This window comes from Oncorhynchus tshawytscha, linkage group LG09 (genome assembly GCF_018296145.1).
Source record: "Oncorhynchus tshawytscha isolate Ot180627B linkage group LG09, Otsh_v2.0, whole genome shotgun sequence".
NCBI lineage: Eukaryota > Metazoa > Chordata > Actinopteri > Salmoniformes > Salmonidae > Oncorhynchus > Oncorhynchus tshawytscha.
This window is the reverse complement of record NC_056437.1, coordinates 49,947,113-49,968,243: the sequence shown is the minus strand read 5'-3', so window position 1 is coordinate 49,968,243 and position 21,131 is coordinate 49,947,113. Positions and strand designations below refer to the sequence as shown.

Sequence of the window (21,131 nt, the reverse complement as noted above, 5' to 3'; positions counted from 1 at the left end):
CTCTTAAAGAGGAAGTTACAGGTCTGTGAGAGCCAGAAATCTTGCTTGTTTGTAGGTGACCAAATACTTATTTTCCACCATAATTTGCAAATAAATTCATTAAAAATCCTAGAATGTGATTTTCTGGATTGTCTTTTCTCATTTTGTCTGTTATAGTTGAAGTGTACCTATGATGAAAATTACAGGCCTCTCTCATCTTTTTAAGTGGGAGAACTTGCACAATTGGTGGCTGATTAAATACTTTTTTGCCACACTGTACATGTGAGATGAGTAATGTAGGGTATGTAAACAAAGTGGCATAGTTTAAAGTGGCTGTTAAAGTGGCTGCCACTCAATGTTAGTGGTGGCTGTTTAACAGTCTGATGGCCTTGAGATAGAAGCTGTTTATCAGTCTCTCAATCCCTGCTTTGATGCACCTGTACTGACCTCGCCTTCTGGATGATAGCGGGGTGAACAGGCAGTGGCTCGGGTGGTTGATGTCCTTGATGATCTTTATGGCCTTCCTGTAACATCGGGTGGTGTAGGTGTCCTGGAGGGCAGGTAGTTTGCCCCCGGTGATGCGTTGTGCAGACCTCACTACCCTCTGGAGAGCCTTACGGTTGTGGGCAGAGCAGTTGCCGTACCAGGCGGTGATACAGCCCGACAGGATGCTCTCGATTGTGCATCTGTAGAAGTTTGTGAGTGCTTTTGGTGACAAGCTGAATTTCTTCAGCCTCCTGATGTTGAAGAGGCACTTCTACACCTTCTTCACAACGCTGTCTGTGTGGGTGGACCAATTCAGTTTGTCCGTGATGTGTACGCCGAGGAACTTAAAACTTACTACCCTCTCCACTACTGTCCCATCGATGTGGATAGGGGGGTGCTCCCTCTGCTGTTTCCTGAAGTCCACATTCATCTACTTTGTTTTGTTGACGTTGAGTGTGAGGTTATTTCCCTGACACCACACTCCGAGGGCCCTCACCTCCTCCCTGTAGGTCGTCTCATAGTTGTTGGTAATCAAGCCTACCACTGTTGTGTCGTCCGCAAACTTGATGATTGAGTTGGAGGCGTGCATGGCCACGCAGTCATGGGTGAACAGGGAGTACAGGAGAGGGCTCAGAACACACCCTTGTGGGGCCCCAGTGTTGAGGATCAGAGGGGTGGAGATGTTGTTACCTACCCTCACCACCTGGGGGCGGCCCATCAGGAAGTCCAGTACCCAGTTGCACAGGGCGGGGACGAGACCCAGCGTCTCGAGCTTGATGACGAGTTTGGAGGGTACTATGGTGTTAAATGCTGAGCTGTAGTTGATGAACAGCATTCTCACATAGGTATTCCTCTTGTCCAGATGGGTTAGGGCAGTGTCCAGTGTGGTTGAGATTGCATCGTCTGTGGACCTATTTGTGCGGTAGGGAAATTGGAGTGGGTCTAGGGTGTCAGGTAGGGGGGAGGTGATATGGTCCTTGTCTCTCAAAGCACTTCATGATGACGGAAGTGAGTGCTACAGGGCGGTAGTCGTTTAGCTCAGTTACCTTAGCTTTCTTGGGAACAGGGACAATGGTGGCCCTCTTGAAGCATGTGGGAACAGCAGACTGGGATAAGGATTGATTGAATATGTCCGTAAACACACCAGCCAGCTGGTCTGCGCATGCTCTGAGGACGCGGCTGGAGATGCCGTCTGGGCCTGCAGCCTTGCTTGATACTACCCATCCCGCATGCGGGAGCGTAATCATCGCCTCAAACTAATTAGCATGACGCAGCGGACATAAATATCCCTAGAAAATGTTCCTATTCATGAAAATCACAAATTAAATATATTGAGACACAGCTTAGCCTTTTGTTAATCACACTGTCATCTCAGATTTTCAAAATATGCTTTACAGCCAACGCTAGACAAGCATTTGTGTAAGTTTATCATAGCCTAGCATAGCATTATGCCCTGCTAGCAGCAGGCAACATTTTCACGAAAATAAGAAAAGCAATCAAATTAAATCATTTACCTTTGAAGAACTTAGGATGTTTTCACTCAGGAGACTCCCAGTTAGATAGCAAAATGTTCCTTCTCTCCAAAAATATTATTTTTGTAGGCGAAATAGCTCCCGTTTGTTCTTCACGTTTGGCTGAGAAATCGACCGGAAAATGGTCACTACAATGCCAAACCTTTTTCCAAATTAGCTCCATAATATCGACAGAAACATGGCAAACGTTGTTTAGAATCAATCCTCAAGGTGTTTTTCACATATCTATTCAATAATATATCCGTCGGGACAATTGGTTTCTCATTAGAAGCGATTGGAATAATGGCTACCTCAGTACTTTACGCAAGATTTTCTGCGGGAACCATCATGTGACCGCTTGCTCAATGTGGTCCCTTGCGGCTATTCTTCAACATAAATGCGTAAAAAGACGTCACAATGCTGTAGACACCTTGGGGAATACGTAGAAAACGTAAGCTCATTCGTAGCCCATTCACAGCCATATAAGGAGTCATTGGCATGCAGGGCTTTCAAAATATGGGGCACTTCCTGATTGGATTTTTATCTGGATTTCGCCTGTAACATCAGTTCTGTTGCACTCACAGACAATATCTTTGCAGTTTTGGAAATGTTAGAGTGTTTTCTATCCAAAGATGTCAATTATATGCATAGTCGAGCATTTTGTCGTGACAAAATATCCCGTTTAAAACGGGAACGTTTTTTATAAAAAAATGAAAATACTGCCCCCTAGTTTACAAAAGGTTAACATGTGTCTTTTACTGAGAAGAGGCTTCCGTCTGGCCACTCTACCATAAAGGCCTGATTGGTGGAGTGCTGTAGAGATGGTTGTCCTTCTGGAAGGTTCTACCATCTCCACAGAGGAACTCTAGAGCTGTGTCAGAGTGACCATCGGTTTCTTGGTCACCTCCCTGACCAAGGCCCTTCTCCCTTAATTTCTCCGTTTGGCTGGGTGGCCAGCTCTAGGAAGAGTCTTGGTGGTTCCAAACTGAGGCCACTGTGTTCTTGGGGACCTTCAACCCTGTCTCGGAGCTCTACGGACAATTCCTTCGACCTCATGGCTTGGTTTTTGCTCTGACATCCACTGTCAACTGACCAATCAATTGAATTTACTACAGGTGGACTCCAAGTTGTTGAAACATCTCAAGCATGATCAATGGAAACAGGATACACCGGAGCTCAATTTCGAGTCTCATAGCAAAGGGTCTGAATACTTATGTAAATAAGGTATCTTTTTTATTTTTAATACATTTGCACAAAAAACATTTAAACCTGTTTTCGCTTTGTCGTTAGGGGATAGTGCTTGTAGATTGATGTGGGAAAAAATGATTTAATTCATTTTCGAATAAGGCTGTATGTAACATAACAAAATGTGGAAAGTCAAATGTACTGTAGATGTTTCAAGCAAACCGCTATAGTCCCTGTGCCCAAGAATGCAATGAATCATGGATCTTGGAGATCTCGGAAGAGGCACTGCAAGTGTAACTATGCTGACGTAACACTTATGTTTCACCGTGAAAACAGTTCTCATGGGTACACAAATCCCAAATAATGTAGGCCTATGCCATTGCAAAATCAAACGCTTGTAATCGAACGTCAACCTCTTCTAACACCTTTTTGGCCTACTGTCATTAACGTATAGCCTACTTGTTGAATGTGCACATATGCAAAAATGGCCAATTGTGTGTAGATTGATGAGGAAAATGTTGTATTTAATCCATTTTAGAATAATAACATAACAAAATGTAGAAAACGTCAAGGGGTCTGAATACTTTCCGAAGGCACTTTATGTACAAACATACAGTATACACATGTGGGTGCAAACACATTCTGGCATCGTATATCTGGAGCTTTTGAGGCTATAAATCAACAACGTGTTGACCAACTATTCCAATGTTTGTCTCATTACTCATACGTATTTTTTTTTAAAGAACATCATTATTTATTTATTTGACTATTTTTGGATTATTTCCACAGATTGTACAAAACATTAGGAACATCTGTTCTTTCCATGACTAACTGACCAGGTGAATCCAGTTGAAAGCTATGATCCCTTATTGATGTCACTTGTTAAATCCACTTCAAATCAGTGTAGAAGATGGGGAGGAGACAGGTTAAAGAAGGATTGTTTAGCCTTGAGACAATTGAGACATGGCTTCTGTGTGCCATTCAGAGGGTGAATGGGCAGGACTAAAGAGAATTGCATTTGAACGGGGTATGGTTATATGTGCCAGGCGCACTGGTTTGAGTGTGTCAAGAACTGCAACGCTGCTGGGTTTTTCACACTCAACAGTTTCGTTTGTGTATCAAGAATAGTCCAACACCCAAATGATATCTAGCCAACTTGACACAACTGTGGAAAACATTGGAGTCAACATGTGCCAGCATCCCTGTGGAAACGCTTTCAATACCTTGTAGATTCTCTGCCCTGACGAATTGAGGCTGTTCTGAGGGTAAAAGGGGTTGCAACAAAATTTTAGGAAGGTGTTCCTAATGTTTTGAAAAACCCAACAGCGACGCAGTTCTTGACACCCTTTTTTGAAAGATATATTTTTTCACAAATGCAGTGTACTGGGCTTTTACTAGTATTAGAGGACTGACATAGACATCAGGCAGCTGGACAGAAAAAAATGAAGAATTCACCATCTCAGCTTTGCTCTTGCAAGAATCAATAGTTGGAATTGTAACAGTGTTGCCCTGTCCCTTTCTCTGCGATTGTCTTTCGAATAGAATCCAGACAGAAAAAGACCCTGTTCTTGAAAACGTTTCATCACATGGTGCAAAGTTATGGGCAAAGACATAAAACATCCACATCATATTTTATATTTTTCTTGGTCAAATAACATGGAAACAACCACTTTTTTGTGCTGTATTAATTTGCCATTCTTACAAAGCTCTTAATGTAAATGTACATTACTGTGTTGTACATAGGCTGGTCATCTAGGTTTGTACCTGTAGACTTACCATCACCATGAAGAAAAACAAGACACAATACGGTAATTGAGTACATTGAGACATGAAGTGGTTTGTGATGATGTGGCTCAGTTGGTAGAGCATGGTGCTTGCAATGCTATGGTCGTGGGTTTGATTCCCACGGGGGACCAGTACGAAATAGGTTGCATTTGCAAGGTATTTCAAGAAATTGGAAGATATACGTAAAGCGAGTATTTTTTATATTCCACAAGTAATATCAGAAACACTTTTTTTGTACAGATAATTACCTGACACAAGTTACAAAGGCTGGTAAACACTCAAATACATTTATACTGAACAAAAATATAAATGCAACATGCAACAATTTCAAAGATTTTACTGTTACACCTCAAATAAGGAAAGCAGTCAATTGATATCAATTCATTAGACCCTAATCTATGGATTTAACATGACTGAGAATACAGATATGTATCTGTTGGTCACAGATACCTTAAAAAATGGTAGGGGCGTGTATCAGAAAATGTAACCACTATTTGCCTCGTGCAGCTTGACACATCTCCTTTGCATAGAGTTGATCAGGCTGTTGATTGTGGCCTGTGGAATGTTGTCCCACTCCTCTTCAATGGCTGTACGAAGTTTCTGGATATTGGCGGGAACTGGAACGCAATGTCGTACACATCGATCCAGAGCATCCCGGACGTGCTCAATGGGTGACATGTCTGGTGAGTGTGCAGGCCATGGAAGAACTGGGACATTTTCAGCTTCCAGGAATTGTGTACAGATCCTTGCAACATGGGGCTGTGCATTGTCATACTGAAACATGAGGTGATGGTGGCGGATGAATGGCACGACAATGGGCTTCAGGATCTCATCACGGTATCGCTGTTCATTCAAATTGTCATCAATAAAATGCAATTGTGTTCATTGTCCGTAGCTTATGCCTGCCCATACCGTAACCCCACTGCCACCATGGGCACTGGGTTCACAACGTTGACATCAACAAACTGCTCACCCACACGACGCAATGCACTGGCCTACGGTTGTGAGGCCGGTTGGACGTACTGCCAAATTCTCAAAAATGAAGTTGGAGGCAGGTTAAAGTAGAGAAATTAAAATGAAACTCTGGCGACAGCTCTGGTGGACATTCCTGCAGTCAGCATGCCAATTGAAAGGCTCCCTCAAAACTTGAGACATACCCTACAATAGCCTTTCTGACGCCCCTGCCCTGGCAACTTGATCAGAGTAGGCAGTTAAGGTGCATTTCAGCTCTGGCCTGATTTACATGTCTAAGAATAACTTGTTCCCTCTTTCTCTCAGGCACGTAGTCTTTCCCTCAGTCTCTCACTTTCCCTCCCACTTCCCAGTCTCTTCACGTCACACTGTCAGACAGGCATTGAATAGTAAGCACACAGGCACACACACACAGGGGTTGAGATTAATGGGTTGAGAGGGAAGGAGGGAGGGACCTGTTTGACTTGTATGTACAGATCAATGTGTCTTTGTCAATGCAGGTTAATGGCATCGACCTACGCGGGGCCACCCACGAGCAAGCGGCTGCGGCACTAAAGGGGGCGGGCCAAACGGTCACCATCATTGCCCAGTACCGTCCCGAGGGTGAGTATCAGCTGTGACGGTCAATCACTGAGCTTCATGATCAGGACGAAAGGCACATGACAACACACACTCTAGAACAGTGGTCGCCATCCCGTCAATTGCAATCGACTGGTCAATCTTAAGGCATTCCTAGTCGATCAGCAAACTTTTCTGTTGAATAGCCAACAATAAAGCAGTGCACTCCCGTTTATTAAATTCCTTTCACGCTATTAGCGATAGGTACACTTGATTAACAAGACCAACTCAGTGGCCTTGTTCCCGCTCTGAGATTGGAAGGTTGGAAGTTCGATCCCAGGCCGAGTCATACCAAATACTGGTAAAATTAGACCCAATGCATCTCAGCTTGGCACTCTACATTAAGGAGATAGATTGTGGGTAAGGCCCTGCGATAGACTAACGTCCTGCCCAGTGGTGTACTTGTACATCAAGCTGCCTCAAGCAACAGAAACAGAAACCTGCTCCTCTGAGCCGTTCCATCTCACACAAGCCAAGGCTAGTGCAAGGCTACTTACACTTGATTAACTTTCCTGGTACACCGGGCAGGCGAAGTGGTCCCATTTTGAAAAATGTCATTAGTCTGAATGTGCAAATTCAGCTACCTGGGTGGTGAGAGGTAGACCCTCTGTTGCTCTCTCCCTCCATTCGCTGAGAGACTGACCTTCAGATGCAGGCACTGAAGTGAAATCAAATAAAAAATGTTTCACTACCCAACCCTCATTCATACAGCACTGTTTTTAATGTTGCATTGGCTCAGAAAAAGTGAATGATCACTGCCCTAGGATGACCACATCATGTGTACAAATATTGACATAATTTCACACTGGGTTGCTTTGATTGGTGTGCCAAGACATGCCATATTGGATTAAAGTCAGTAATTGCATTTGGCGATACTTCAGGGGATGACTGCAGTAACAGTGAATCGTGGGCCTGGACTTTCAGAATCACTGTGTAAAGGTGCATTCTGGGAAGATTGTTATGTTCTGAATTGGTTTGTCTGAAGGTTGTCCTCAGAAAGAGTAAAGGGTATGAAGTTTGAGACTGTTTTGACACTGGGGATGTAAGTGCCTGCTTGAATCATGTGGTTGAGATTTGACCAAAAAAAACAGACTGGCACACAGGACTCCCTGCTGACGATCACTCCCCAAACTGACGACTGCTCTCTTTTCTCACCCGTCAGAACTTGCTTTGTGCTCCCCGCGCCGGGCCCCTTCGCCAGCACCAGGTTTGTGCCATGTGATCAGCGCCCAGGGTCAAAGTTGAGCAATCTGGCCCCAGTGGCAGCTCTGAACATGGACGTTCCTCACGGGGGGCTTGGGGGGGAGGATCACTGGAGTGTGGCCAGTCACGGGCAGTCCACTTACCCCTGCTCATTCACAGGCTTATTCCTTGTGTCAGACAGCCACTCCTCCCCCTTTTTGTCCCTCATCTTCCCATCTTGCAAGATCTTACCTCACCCCCCTCTCCTACACACTCACACACACCAACACATACAGTACACAGACTGCAGATCGGGGTGGGCAGTATCCGGTATCCCGAATATGATACAATTATTATTTTGGATAAACGACTTCAGGCTACACCTGAATGTCTAAAATCATAGAGAAATTCTAAATCCTGATGTGGCCCTCGACAAAAACATGTCCCACCCCTGAAGTAATTGTGAATAACAATACGAACTCACATTTGCTCATAGAAATGTATTATCGGATAAGTACTTGTTGCCTTCACTAGCACACTGAACCGTCTGCCAATATAATTGATGACAATCAAATTAAAAGCTGTCAGTTCTGTTTTCCATAGGATTTTGGCAATGGCAGGTCAAAGAAGAAACGTGGGAGTATTTGACAGCAATCCTTTCATTTGAGCCTATATTGTGATGACGGCACATAACTGCTTGGATACAATCATCAAGCTTTGCAATTGCTCTTGCTTCCATATTATGGCAGGTCACCTTCACTGCAGGAAATGTAAAGGAAATACCAGTACAGTGCCATAAAATAAATTGTTGCTGAGTAATTGCTTGTCTATTTGAGAGTTTTGGGCAGTGTATCAAACCTCAAAACTTAGTGAAGATTTAACTGAAAGTTGAAATACCGCTTTTGATCATTCAGAACCGCCTAACTAATAAACCAAGATGCAAGATGAATCGCTGGATATGCAAGTGTAAACAGAACCTCAAATCCCAATCCACACTTTACAACATTTGAATCCTTCCTTCCACCACCACGTTACCCTTCCACAGCCTGCGGTGAACACTGTATTACGTATTTCACTCTGCATGCACAGATCCATACCTCATTTCCATTCACCCCCCTCCTATATGGCTGTGACCGAATTCTTATGCTATGTCCTGGGTCATTTTTGAATTTGCGTGGCATTTGTGTCCCTTGCCTTTGCAACGATGAAAAACACGACATATAGTTTCACATCATACATGTTTTTTTGTATTATTTTGTTTATGTTGAGCTATAAATAATATAAATAATAAAACATCATATATAAAGTTCTTTATACTGCCAACCTTTGCAATGTTTAGAACAGGTAAATTGGCTTGTCCCAGTAATGATGTGTTGAGTTGTCGTGACATGTTTTGGGGATTTAGAGATCTAACGATTATTTTAAATGCAGAAAGTTAGCAAAAATATGTAATATATAAAAACAAAGGTTGTGTGTTCCTTAGTTTCTTTGTAATGCACCAACTGTCGTAAATATAGAGACGAGAATTCAGTCACAGCCTGTCTTTCAGGTCCTGCTACTATACCCCAGCTCAGAGCCCTAAACCAATGCTCACTGTGCTTTTTATCCTGGTATAAGACATGATCTCACATCATCCATCAACACATCCTATTCCATCCATCAACACATCCTATTCCATCCATCCACACATCTTTTTCACACTGAATGCAGTTTCCTTTCAGAATTTTCTTCCCACCAAAAAATGTCACTCTTCTTTCTAAATTGTGCTTGATAATGGCCAGATGTTCTAAACCTTTGTTCGGAGAGAGAGAAAAAAAGAAAATACATTTAAGGTCAACATTTAATTGCCTGTTCAATTCGTCATTTATTTTTTAAAAAAATGGTTTGGTTTTATTCCTTCTAAAAATTACAGACCAACATTGCATTGGTGCAAAAGCTTAGTATATAGGTAACAAGATTTTTTTTTAGGTAGCACATACCATTAATGTTTCCTTTCAAAAAATATATGTTAATACACTATTTAAAAATACATTTTTCTGATTGCTAAGTTTCATGTCCAAATTATCCCAAAGTGTCTAAAATGTATTGTGTAGCTCAATAAAGTTGTAAAAATATGATTTACCCATAAAACACAAAAGAAAATCGAAAATCACGGATATTCACTTGCATTGTGAATAGCATACAGACATGTCATAAGCCATGGAAAAAATGTTACAGAATTACAGAAATTTTGCTATGAAACTGCACACCACTGAAAGCATGGGTAAGGGTAAGGAAACCAATATAGTGCACTCGGGAAGTATTCAAACCCCTTCCCTTTTTCCACATTTTGTTAGATTACAACCTTATTCTGAAATTGATTAAATTAATGTTTTTCCTCATCGATCTACACACAATACCCATAATGACAAAGTGAAAGCAGGTTTTTCAAAATTTTAGCAAATGTATAATAAAATGTAAAAAAATATTTACTTAAGTATTCAGACCTTTGCTATGAGACTCAAAATTGAGCTCCGGTGCATCCTGTTTCCATTGATCATCCTTGAGATGTTTCTACAACTTGATTGGAGTCCACCTGTGGTAAATTCAATTGATTGGACATGATTTGGAAAGGCACACACCTGTTTATATAAGGTCCCACAGTTGACAGTGCATGTCAGAGCAAAATCCAAGCTATGAGGCCAAAGGAATTGACCGTAGAGCTCCGAGACAGGATTTTGTTGAGGCACAGATCTCGGGAAGGGTACCAAAACATTCTGCAGCATTGAAGGTCCCCAAGAACACAGTGGCCTCCGTCATTCTTAAATGGAAGACGTTTGGAACCACCAAGACTCTTCCTAGAGCTGGACGCCTGGCCAAACTGAGCAATCAGGGAAAAGGGCCTTGGTCAGGGAGGTGACCAACTACCTGATGGTCACTCTGATAGAGCTCCAGAGATGGGAGAACCTTCCAGAAGGACAACCATCTCTGCACCAATCAGGCCTTTATGGTACGAGTGGCCATACGGAAGCAACTCCTCAGAAAGGCACATGAGTTTGCCAAAAGGCACCTAAAGGACTCTCAGACCATGATAAACAAGATTCTCTGGTCTGATAAAACCAAGGTTGAACTCTTTGGCCTGAATGCCAAGCGTACATCTGGACGGGGAAGCATGGTGGTGGCAGCATCATGGGGTGGGGATGTTTTTCAGCGGCAGGGACTGGGAGAGTAATCAGGATAAAGGGAAAGATTAACAAAGCAAAGTACAGAGAGATCCTTGATGAAAACCTGCTCCAGAGTGCTCAGGACCTCAGCCTGGGGCAAAGGTTCACTCTCCAAAAGGACAACAATCCTAAGCAACAGCAAAGACAACGCAGGAGTGGCTTCGGGACAAGTCTGTCCTTGAGTGGCCCAGCCAGAGCCCGGACTTGAACCCATTGAACATCTCTGGAGTGACCTGAAAATAGCTGTGCTGCGACGCTCCCCATCCAATCTGACAGAGCTTGAGAAGACCTGCAGAGAAAAATGGGAGAAACTCCCCAAATACAGGTGTGCCAAGCTTGTAGCGTCTCACCCAAGAAGACTCGAGGCTGTAATCGCTGCCACAGGTGCTTCAACTAAGTACTGAGTAGAGGGTCTGAATACTTAAGTAGATATTGTATTTCAGTTTTTTTTTAAATATATTTGCAAATATAAAAATAAAAAAACTTGTTTTTGCTTTATCATTATGGGGTATTGTGTGTAGATTGATGAGGGGTGACAAACAATGTAATCAATTTTATAATAAGGGGTCTGAATGCTTTCCGAATGCACTGTAGCTGCATGACTGCTCAGGTTTGCAGATGCGACTGTTTTTCATTATGCTTCTTAGTAGCTCAGTTGGTAGAGCATGGTGCTTTTATTGCCAGGGTGGTGGTTTTGATTCCTGGGACCACCCATAGTTAAAACATATGCATGTAAGTCGCTTTGGAGAAAAGGATCTGCTATATGGCATAATTATTATTATATATTATAAGTGGCGCAAAACAAGATTAGACAAATCTCTAATTAAAACGGTAGACCTGGCATCTTTGTCAAACGAAACAAAGATTAAGGAATGGCTCTTTGACACTCAAAAGGTTTTTCTTCAGATGACACGATTTTCCTCAGACACATTACAAGACTTGTTTTAGGACCACACATCTCGTTAGATCACTGAATATCTTTCTCTCTTTTTCTTTCTCTCTCTGCATCTCAGTATTGCAATGCCTGAATATGTCAACGCTGAGAACGGTCTTTCTGCGGGTTGTAATGCGCATCCTCATCTCTCTCATTGAAGGCACAGCCTGGGCGAATCTGCTCTTATTCTCCCCAAAACTGCATTCTCAGGGGGAAGCACATTACACGTGTCTGGGAAGAAATTGGCTTTAAGACTCGCGGATTCCCTCTTTGGATGATTTGTTGTGTTTGTGTCCATGTATTTTGTATGGAACCTTACTGATGTAAACTGTTCCAGGAGATGTCTTTTGTCCCATCTGAATAATGAACTCTCTCCGTCCAAACGTTAGTCTGATTGACTGGGTCATGCGCTCTCAGTCCTGCTTTAGCTAACTGCTATACCGAGGTATGTTGTGGGCTTTAGGCTGAAGTGAGTCTTTCTGCATCATTAGCTGAATGGCTGCCCAGGGCTTCAGATACGACTTCTGCAGCAGCGTTTTATTACAAGGATAGTTCACGCACATTACTATCTCACATTTAATTACATATTTAGTTTCCTCACAATCAAATCGGTCTATGGAAAAAATATATACTTTTTGAGGTTGTTTACCTAGCTACGGTCACCAACCGCTGACACACATCCAAATAATTTAAGTAACTTCAAAGCTACACAATCCCTTTCAGAGACCTTGTGATTATTTGGTCTGGTAGGGGGCTTTGAACCTTTCTGACAAATGTCATCACAGTAGGTTTCATGAGATAGTATTAGCATTATGTTAGCATATTGGGGTCAAAATGTAATTAAACCGCTGACTTCAAAGTTATATATATATATATATATATATATCATCCCCAAACTTTATATAGAGGTGGTGTCATGACAAGTTTCAAATTGATGGAGCAAAGTGGCATGGAGTTCAATGGAAACACAGTTTGCCATTTCTTCTTGGAAGATATCATTACTGCTTTTCTGAGCATTTCTATATTTTTCTTTCTGCATTGTTGAAAAGGGGCCCATAAGTAAGCATTTCACTCTTAGTCTACACCTGTTTTATGAAGCATGTGACATCAAATTTGATTTAAATAAGATTTTAGGTTTTTGTGGATGTTTGGTTTGGATGGGGCTTCGACTATCCTGAGAGCAACCTTTTAAAGGACTATCTGAGCTTTCTGTACTGCATGTGCCCTTCAGACACTGTCTCTAACATTGACTGCTTTCTGCACAGTATGTCGAGAATGTTACCTTGCGTAGGGTGTGGTGGAGGGAGGGGGAGTTTGCAGGGGGACTCTCAGAGCTGTAAACAGAGCATTCACTCAGTAGGACAGTGCAAGGTGAAGTTTCCCAAGACGCTGATCTTGGGTCAGTTTGACATTTTTCCTACTACGGCTAGGATTGGGGGAGGATAAGTTGATCCTTCATCTGTACGTAGGGGATTTTTACCCCCTGAGCCAATAGGACTGCCATTATCGAACCTGTTCTCTGTCCTGTCCCACAGCCACCTTCATGACCAGCCTTTGCAACCTAGTATTTTGAAATGATCCAAAACCGAGAGACAAATTCAACAAGGCAAATCACTGGGAATGCACTTTCTAAGCAACAGTAAAGGATCGTTAATATTGACCAAATCATTTAAATATTATGATAAGCATATTGACGTCCTCATTCAACTTATTACATTAAAGAAACAAAAACAAAATGTTTTAAAACTTTTGGACACAAATATATATCGGGGAAACAAAATCAGCCATTACAATTTTTTTTTTGCATAAAAATACATGCCAATATCAGTGATATTTTTACATAGTAATACTGTACATACATCAATCAATATAAATCAGTTGAAAACATTGGTTCTGTCCATTGAAATGTAAGCATTTAAACAAATATATATCTTTGTTTTTACACTAAATGTCACAATAATCCTTTAGGGATGCATCCCAAATGGCACCCTATTCCCTACACAGTGCACTACTTTTGACCAGGACCAACCTAGGTTACTGTTCTGAACAGATTCCCCCCTTCTTTCCATTGCAGTGTAGGGCAGTATACATTGAGTGTAAAACGGAACGTTATTGTACTCCTGGGTGTTGTCTTTCCCTTGCAGAGTACGGGCGCTTCGAGGCCAAAATCCATGATCTGCGGGAACAGATGATGAACCACAGCATGAGCTCTGGGTCCGGATCCCTCCGAACCAATCAGAAACGCTCCCTTTACGTCAGGTGGGTCTCTTTTGGACTGTCATCCCAAATAGATAGCATTTACCTTAATAATTATATAATAGTATGTCTCCTTCTGTTACCATCACAGAGCACAGTTTGACTATGAGAAGGCCAAAGACAGTGGCCTCCCTAGCCAAGGCCTCAGCTTTAGATACGGGGACATCCTCCACGTCATCAACGCCTCAGACGATGAATGGTGGCAGGCCCGAAGGGTGACCCCCGATGGGGACAGCGAGGAGATGGGGGTCATCCCCAGCAAGAGGAGGTGAGTGTTGGATGTGCTAAACAAAACCGTAACGTGGTTGACCAAAAGGCTAGCTTCTGATCCGGGGGGACAGTGGACTTTTTACGTCCCTACCTGTGTGCACATTTGCTTGAGAGATGCTAAAAATAAAAATAAATGTTTTCCCAACAAAAATAACATTGGGTGTATCATTTTACTGCAATAAATACTTAATTCTACACAAGCTATACTGAACAAAAATATAAACGCAACATGCAACAACTTCATAGATTTGACTAAGTTACAGGTAATATAAAGAAATCAGTCAATTGAAATAAATAAATTAGACCTTAATCGATGGATTTCACATGACTGGTAATACAGATATGCATCTGTTGGTCACAGATACCTTTTAAAAAGTAGGGGCGTGAAACAGAAAACCAGTCAGTATCTGGTGTAACCACCATTTGCCTCATGCAGCACGACATCTCCTCTGCATAGAGTTTGTGGGGGGTATTGTTAGAGAGGGGTAAAGAAAGCTTTTTGTTCGGGCGACTGGCAGGTATTGACCCTACCGAAAGGAAAAGAGTAGGATAGATCCCGCTACCAGACACACACACACATCGGCAAAAGTGACTGGCTGGATCAGGCCTGGGCAAAGGCCGACCCGGGGGCCGTATGCGGCCCGTGACCTGATATAGTACGGCCCGCGGAATCATGCTCAGATCACATAAAACATTTGCGATAGTAAAGTTTGTAAAAACATTTCTAATTCAAATGAAAAGCCCAACGAATACTCACCTTTGTGTAATGATTTAACTACCACCGCTGTGGGACATTTATTTTGAATGCACGTATAAATAACAACTACACGAGGACAGACAGTGGCTGAAACACTTCAGTTACAATTAGTAGCTAGCTAGAAATTGCGCAAAAATACATTTTTAAAAGAAAAGGAAAGTAGACAATGAATGTAGGGTGTTCCAGCAAGGGTGGACATCGAACTATTTCTCAAATCTTATTTGTCACATACACGTGATTAGCAGATGTTCATGCAAGTGTAGCGAAATGCTCTCCTTATTTGAGGCATCAGGGAAAGCTGTGTGCTTAAGTGTGGAAAGCGTAGCAGTCTTGAAAGACTACAACTTGTCCCGACACTTCCAGACGAAGCATGCAGAGAAATATTAGGAATATGTATTCTGAGCAGAGGACAAGAGCATCGACAGAGTTGCTTTCTCAGTTTCTCAGTTGCAAAAGCAGCAAGGACTTTTCACGAAACGGCATTCAGCAAACGACGGAATTGCGAGAGCCAACGTTAGCTGCCGTATGTACTGTCCCACAAAATTGCTAAACATAGCAAAGCCATTCGCTGAGGGCGATTTTAATTTAAAGAATGTTTAATTGACTCTGCAGCAATACTTTGCCCCGACAAGAAAGAGCTGTTTGAAAATGTTCCCTGGCAAGACGAACAGTGACACGGTGTATTGTAGACTGTGTGAAGCCCCACAAAATGACAAGCAAATCAATTGTAGCAGAGAGAGCATTGGGGAAATGGAAAATCCACTCTAATATGACTTATTTTTTTCTTCTTTTGTGTGTCTTTCCTTGCACTGGCAGGGTTGAGAGGAAAGAACGAGCACGTCTAAAGACAGTGAAGTTCAATGCCAAACCTGGAATGGATTCAAAAGGGGTAAGTGCTAAGATCTTATACTAAGGACTGGCAAGTCAACTTAACATTTGAAGACGTTTTACGAAATGGCAACGCTTGTAAACCCACATACTGTATATCAAATCAATTCCTTTAAGTAGAAAAAGTAGACTCTAAACATAGTTTTTATCTGAATTAATGTGAAATTAATCAGATTACCCTCACATTAGGAGAGGTTGTGATAGGCTAATACTATAGATGGCCTTAAATGACTAAGGTCTCTCTGCCTGAGTGGAAAAGACATCAACACATCTCTACTGGCTGTCCCCTCTCCCTGACAGCTTTCCCTCACAGCCCTGACCCTAAATAAACGTTGCACATTAGATCATTAGATTTGTTTTAATGAAGCATTAGAGGATATTCTTTTAATTTCATGAAACTCCCAGCCTCTGCAAAAGCAGAAGCCAAATTACCATACTTTGTACTCTTATTCAATTTTGGACATAACAGCAGGACATTCAGCCGTGTTCATCAATGTTTTTGCCTACCTATGTTACAAGTAAAGAGAAGATTTTGGTTTGTATTTGCTGCACTCTTATTTAAAAGGGTTCCAATAGGTTTTGGAGGGTTAGGCCATACAAATGTATTTAAATGTTTAACAGATGCCCCTCTTCTTTATATATATATATATATAAAAAGAAAAAGTTGTACTGACAAATTGCAACTAAAATAATGTCCTCAAGCTTCCAGTAAGGAGATACCCAACATCCTCTTAGATTATGGCTGAAGTATGCCTCTTTTAGCCTCCCAAAGAGGCAACAATCTCTTGATTTGGTCACTAGGTGTTGAACTAAAGTCGATATAGTATTTGAACAAGAAGGTCCACTTTTGTATTTATTTTATTTGCTTGCGTGCCTCATTTAAAAAAAAGAAGAAGATATGTCTCACATTTTATTACATTTGTATGGCCTTAGGGTCTACCCAGAACCCTTTTCATCTGAATAAGCTTGTCTGTTGGGCAAGTATCCATGGCAATGTCATAACTAGCTCTGAATGTGTGTCTTATAAAGCAGACTTTTGAAACATGAAATGGTCCCTGTATTTTGATGTGGCTCTGGGCCAAACTTTCAGCACTAATGGGCTAAGAAGCAGGATTTTTCCAGCAGTTGTGTCAATACAAGAATTATTTTACAGTCAGTGACTTGCATAACTGATCAGGTTTAAATCCCTGACGGTGTGGGAAGGACTGTATGTATCGTTTACAGCATGTCCTTTACAGCTGTGATTAATAGCAATAGGACACTAAGTATGCGTCCCGAAAGACATCATATTCCATATATAGCGCACTACTTTTGACCAGAGCCCTACGTGTGTAATATATGTACACATTGCAGTAGTAGCGTTGCTGTATCCTTCTCAATTGAAAATGAACACGATACTTAGTCTGTCACAGATGTTACCTACGTTAACAAATATGCCAGTATGTCAACCCTTCTGATACCCCTGTGTAAGAATCACAACCACTGTGATACATGATACAGCTTACTACTCGCACTACTTGATACAATTCTCAACTTTTATGCACACCGTAATCCACCCATTGGACACACTTATTTCAGCTGACAGAGCCAAATGTATCAAACACATGCAGTTGAGGTTGCTATTGAACCAGTTGCGGTGGTCACTGCTGGTTCAAAGAATACACCTTTAGAATGGGTTCATGAAGTACATGTCTGCAAATGAGTATCCGCCGCAGATAAACACGACAACTGCTATTCCTTCAGTCTCCTCCACGCTGCCTCCAAGCTTCTCAAACAGCGCTACTCACATTTTAGCTCCTAGAACTCCCAACCGCCATGGCATGGGATCTCATCCCTCCACCTCCCGAAGTTCGAACCTGCATGATTGTTGGACAGTCATTTGTGTCTCAGCCATGTTCCTTATTTCATAGCATGATCCTGGTAACGTGTTTGCTGCATGGCATACCACATATCGGCAATTATGTGTGTTTTCTTTTCAACACCTGTTTCTGTTCTGTTGTTTTAGTTTTATTTTCAAGTGTTTTCAGAATGTTTCGGGTGCAATTATGGCACATGAAGTAACTGATGGCAGATATTGCTGTGTAATTCTTCTCCATCACAAATTGAGTCATTTTGACAGTGTCTTTGTCAAACCGCATCTTTGTTGTTGCAATTCGAAGTTGTAAAACAAAATGAGAGTTTTGTCAAATGTCTTGATTCATTTATTGAATATTTTCTTTGCAAAATCAACAACATTCAAAATGATTAGGCTATTATAGTTCAACCCTGCTTTGAGGGATGAATCCGCTAGTGTAGCGTCAGTACTGTCCGTCATGTGTAACATTTCTGGTGACCACGCCATCAATTCTTCATGTCCCACATATTGCAGCTAGTTGGTTTGTCAGCATGAATGTGGCAACAATTAGAGCTCCCTGTTTGCCCCACCCCATGCTTTCTTTCCTCCACAGTCATTCAATGACAAGCGTAAAAAGAACCTCATCTTTACACGAAAGTTCCCATTCTACAAGAACGAGCTGGGTGAGCAGGATGGCAGTGATTCCGAACGTAAGTACTGTAGGCTCGAACATGCTCACACATACAGGTACAAACACCGACACAGGTACATATAGGTGATACATAGGTGCGCTGTCGAAACGTGCGCCGGCCTCCCTCCTATCCTTTTTTTCTCTCTCTCTTTTGGCTCTGGTGGAGTGATGGCATCTGGGAGCTCAAGTCAAGCACTGAGCAGTCACCAGTGGTTCCTCAAAACTTCTCCCAGGGCTCATCTATCATGTCTTATCTGATATGACCTAAAAAAATTAAAATAAATGTATTTTTAATTACAGCATGTGAGGATTACTGAAAGGGGTGATATAAGAGAACTGAAACTGTACTGGTGCTGAGCTAGTTAGGACCAGTTTAGGCTGGTCGTCTGGTGTCTGCACAGTGTCTGAACTGAGACCGATGATCTGAGCTGGACTAACCAATCTTGCCTTTCAGGATTTCACCGTTTCACCTCTTTAATGCCACTTACCATCTTCCTTCCTCCTTTCCGGCTATCCTTGCCTTCTCTCCTTGTCTTTGCTCTCTTGGGACGGCCATGTAGGACATCCCAGGAATAGGTGATGACGGGTATGGGACAAAGACGCTGAGTAAGTTGGTTTAGGAATGGTCCTGTCTGTTCGGTCAAACAAAACTCCCACCCCCCCCAAAACATTTCCCTTTTGAGTTTGGGCTCGTTTCCCCCCTCTTTGTTTTTTCGCTACCTTATCAACTCTTTTTGATAGCCTGTTTGCATGCTGCAGTATCACGACTCACTTTGGGACCTGATTGTCTTGATTTCTGTCACCTCCTAACATTAAGATTGTTTGCATGCCACAAAAAAAGAAAGATGGAAACAAAGTGTTTAAGTCTGGAAATAAATGTACTTTTTTTAATGCAACTATTCTGTTTATAGTAAATCTCTCTCTTTCTATAACAGACAGGTGTTGTCTGTTTGGATATACACTGGTCATCTGAATGGGATCAGCTCTTTTTAGGCTGGCATGCTAAGGGGTTCTTACTGTCAATGCTATGTATATTTGTGCTTTTTAATTATCTCACTTATAGTACATTTTGAATGTTTCTCCATGGAATGAGTTTGACACATTGTTGAATCCCATGAAAAAGAAAGGTGTTCTTGTCTCCCATTTCTTTTTCTGTCGCAACTTTTTATTTTACTGCGACAATAATGGACACCCACCCATGTAACATTTGATTTCTCTTATATATTATTATTGATGTTATGTTGAGTCCACATCCCGGGATCAGAGTACAAATAGATGCAGAACAAGATCATGTTGGTACTGTCTTGATTTTCATATGAAATAAATAAAAAAGCAACAATTATGTGAAGTAGATTGACACTTTATAATTACAGCAGAACTATGGCTAGTATGGGGGGGGGGATTTTGATGTGGCTGTGTTTTGCGCATACTAACTAAATAACTTAACATGCCATCTCCAAGAAGCACCAATTAAATACAACTGTGAGTTGCCAGATAACAGTTCATATAGGTTTTCTAGGTGTTATGCTGAAGCCTTCAAAGTGAAGCAGGGCACTTGGGTGTGTTATAGTAGAAGGTTAAATTAATCGTGGCAAAGAGTTTTTTTTTTAGGTTTTGAGACAAGCGCACAATGTGATCATCCTCCTGAGAGCTCTAGTCGTGACCTAAATTAAATTAGGCCTATATTGACAATTTTTTGACTAAAGAAACTGATTTGATGTCATATTATTTAAGTGTATGGACAAGTAATGCAATGAAACGACCAATATATCACCCTAGTCATAACTTGACTGGTGGTCAAGGGTTCCTTTTGAGGTCCATATGGCAGTCCCTACCAGCTGTAGTTTGATTATCCACTCAGTACATTCATGTGTGGCCACAGCTGTAAATCAAAACACATCCACTGCTCGGAATTTCAGATGAGAGAAAAGAACCTCCGAGTTGTTTGTTTGTTGTAAAATGTATACTTGAAAAGCCTGTTTGCATAGTGCAGCAGAGGAGTTGAACTCCCTTGGCAACAGAGTCACAATTCACTTCGAAAGCATTATAAACTCTCTCAGTCCCTATTTTTAGTATGGCGAAGTCACAATTTACACCAAGAGTCTTTTCATTGCTAGTGTCTAATCACTTCTTTACTCATCCAGATTGACATTTCTCCTGTCGTGAGACACTTGATCATGAGAATAAGCATGAACGTGTATGTCATGTTTGTTTTAGTAACCGTTTTCTGTTTCATAGTGGCTATTTTAGTAACCGTTTTCATATTGTTTCATGTCACCAGGGAGTCAAGAGGACATGATTCTCTCTTATGAGCCTGTCATTCGACATGAGAGTGAGTACTCCAATCTTTCATCAAAGCGCTCCTTGTTAATGCCTCAGCACTTTTTCAGTCAGTGAAACATTAGCCACTTACACATTGTCAGGCTATATCCATGCAAGCCAATGTGTACTAGTGCCACAAGGTTTTAAAATCCAGATATAAAACAATTGATGACTTCCTGTTAACCTCCTCTTCTAGATCCAACAAGTTCTTCCATACTAGTTATTTACAGGAAGTAATCACTTGTTGAGTCGAGACAT

At 41.7% G+C, this 21,131-nt stretch overlaps 1 protein-coding gene across 23 annotated transcripts in view; it reads left to right on the top strand.

Moving 5' to 3' along the window:
- Window positions 1-21,131, top strand: part of LOC112259143 (disks large homolog 2) — a 196,949-nt gene that overhangs the window by 164,698 nt on the left and 11,120 nt on the right. For 11 of the 23 annotated variants that reach the window (XM_042326985.1, XM_042326987.1, XM_042326989.1 and 8 more), the window contains 7 exons: window positions 6,419-6,521; window positions 7,699-7,743; window positions 14,000-14,114; window positions 14,203-14,379; window positions 15,955-16,027; window positions 18,474-18,570; window positions 20,833-20,883. In XM_042326985.1, coding sequence (XP_042182919.1) covers window positions 6,419-6,521; window positions 7,699-7,743; window positions 14,000-14,114; window positions 14,203-14,379; window positions 15,955-16,027; window positions 18,474-18,570; window positions 20,833-20,883 — 661 coding nt within the window. Of the gene's footprint in view, window positions 1-6,418; window positions 6,522-7,698; window positions 7,744-13,999; window positions 14,115-14,202; window positions 14,380-15,954; window positions 16,028-18,473; window positions 18,571-19,111; window positions 19,158-20,832; window positions 20,884-21,131 lie in introns of all 23 variants that reach the window. The other 12 variants (XM_042326991.1, XM_042327005.1, XM_042326990.1 and 9 more) reach the window with 4 other exon arrangements.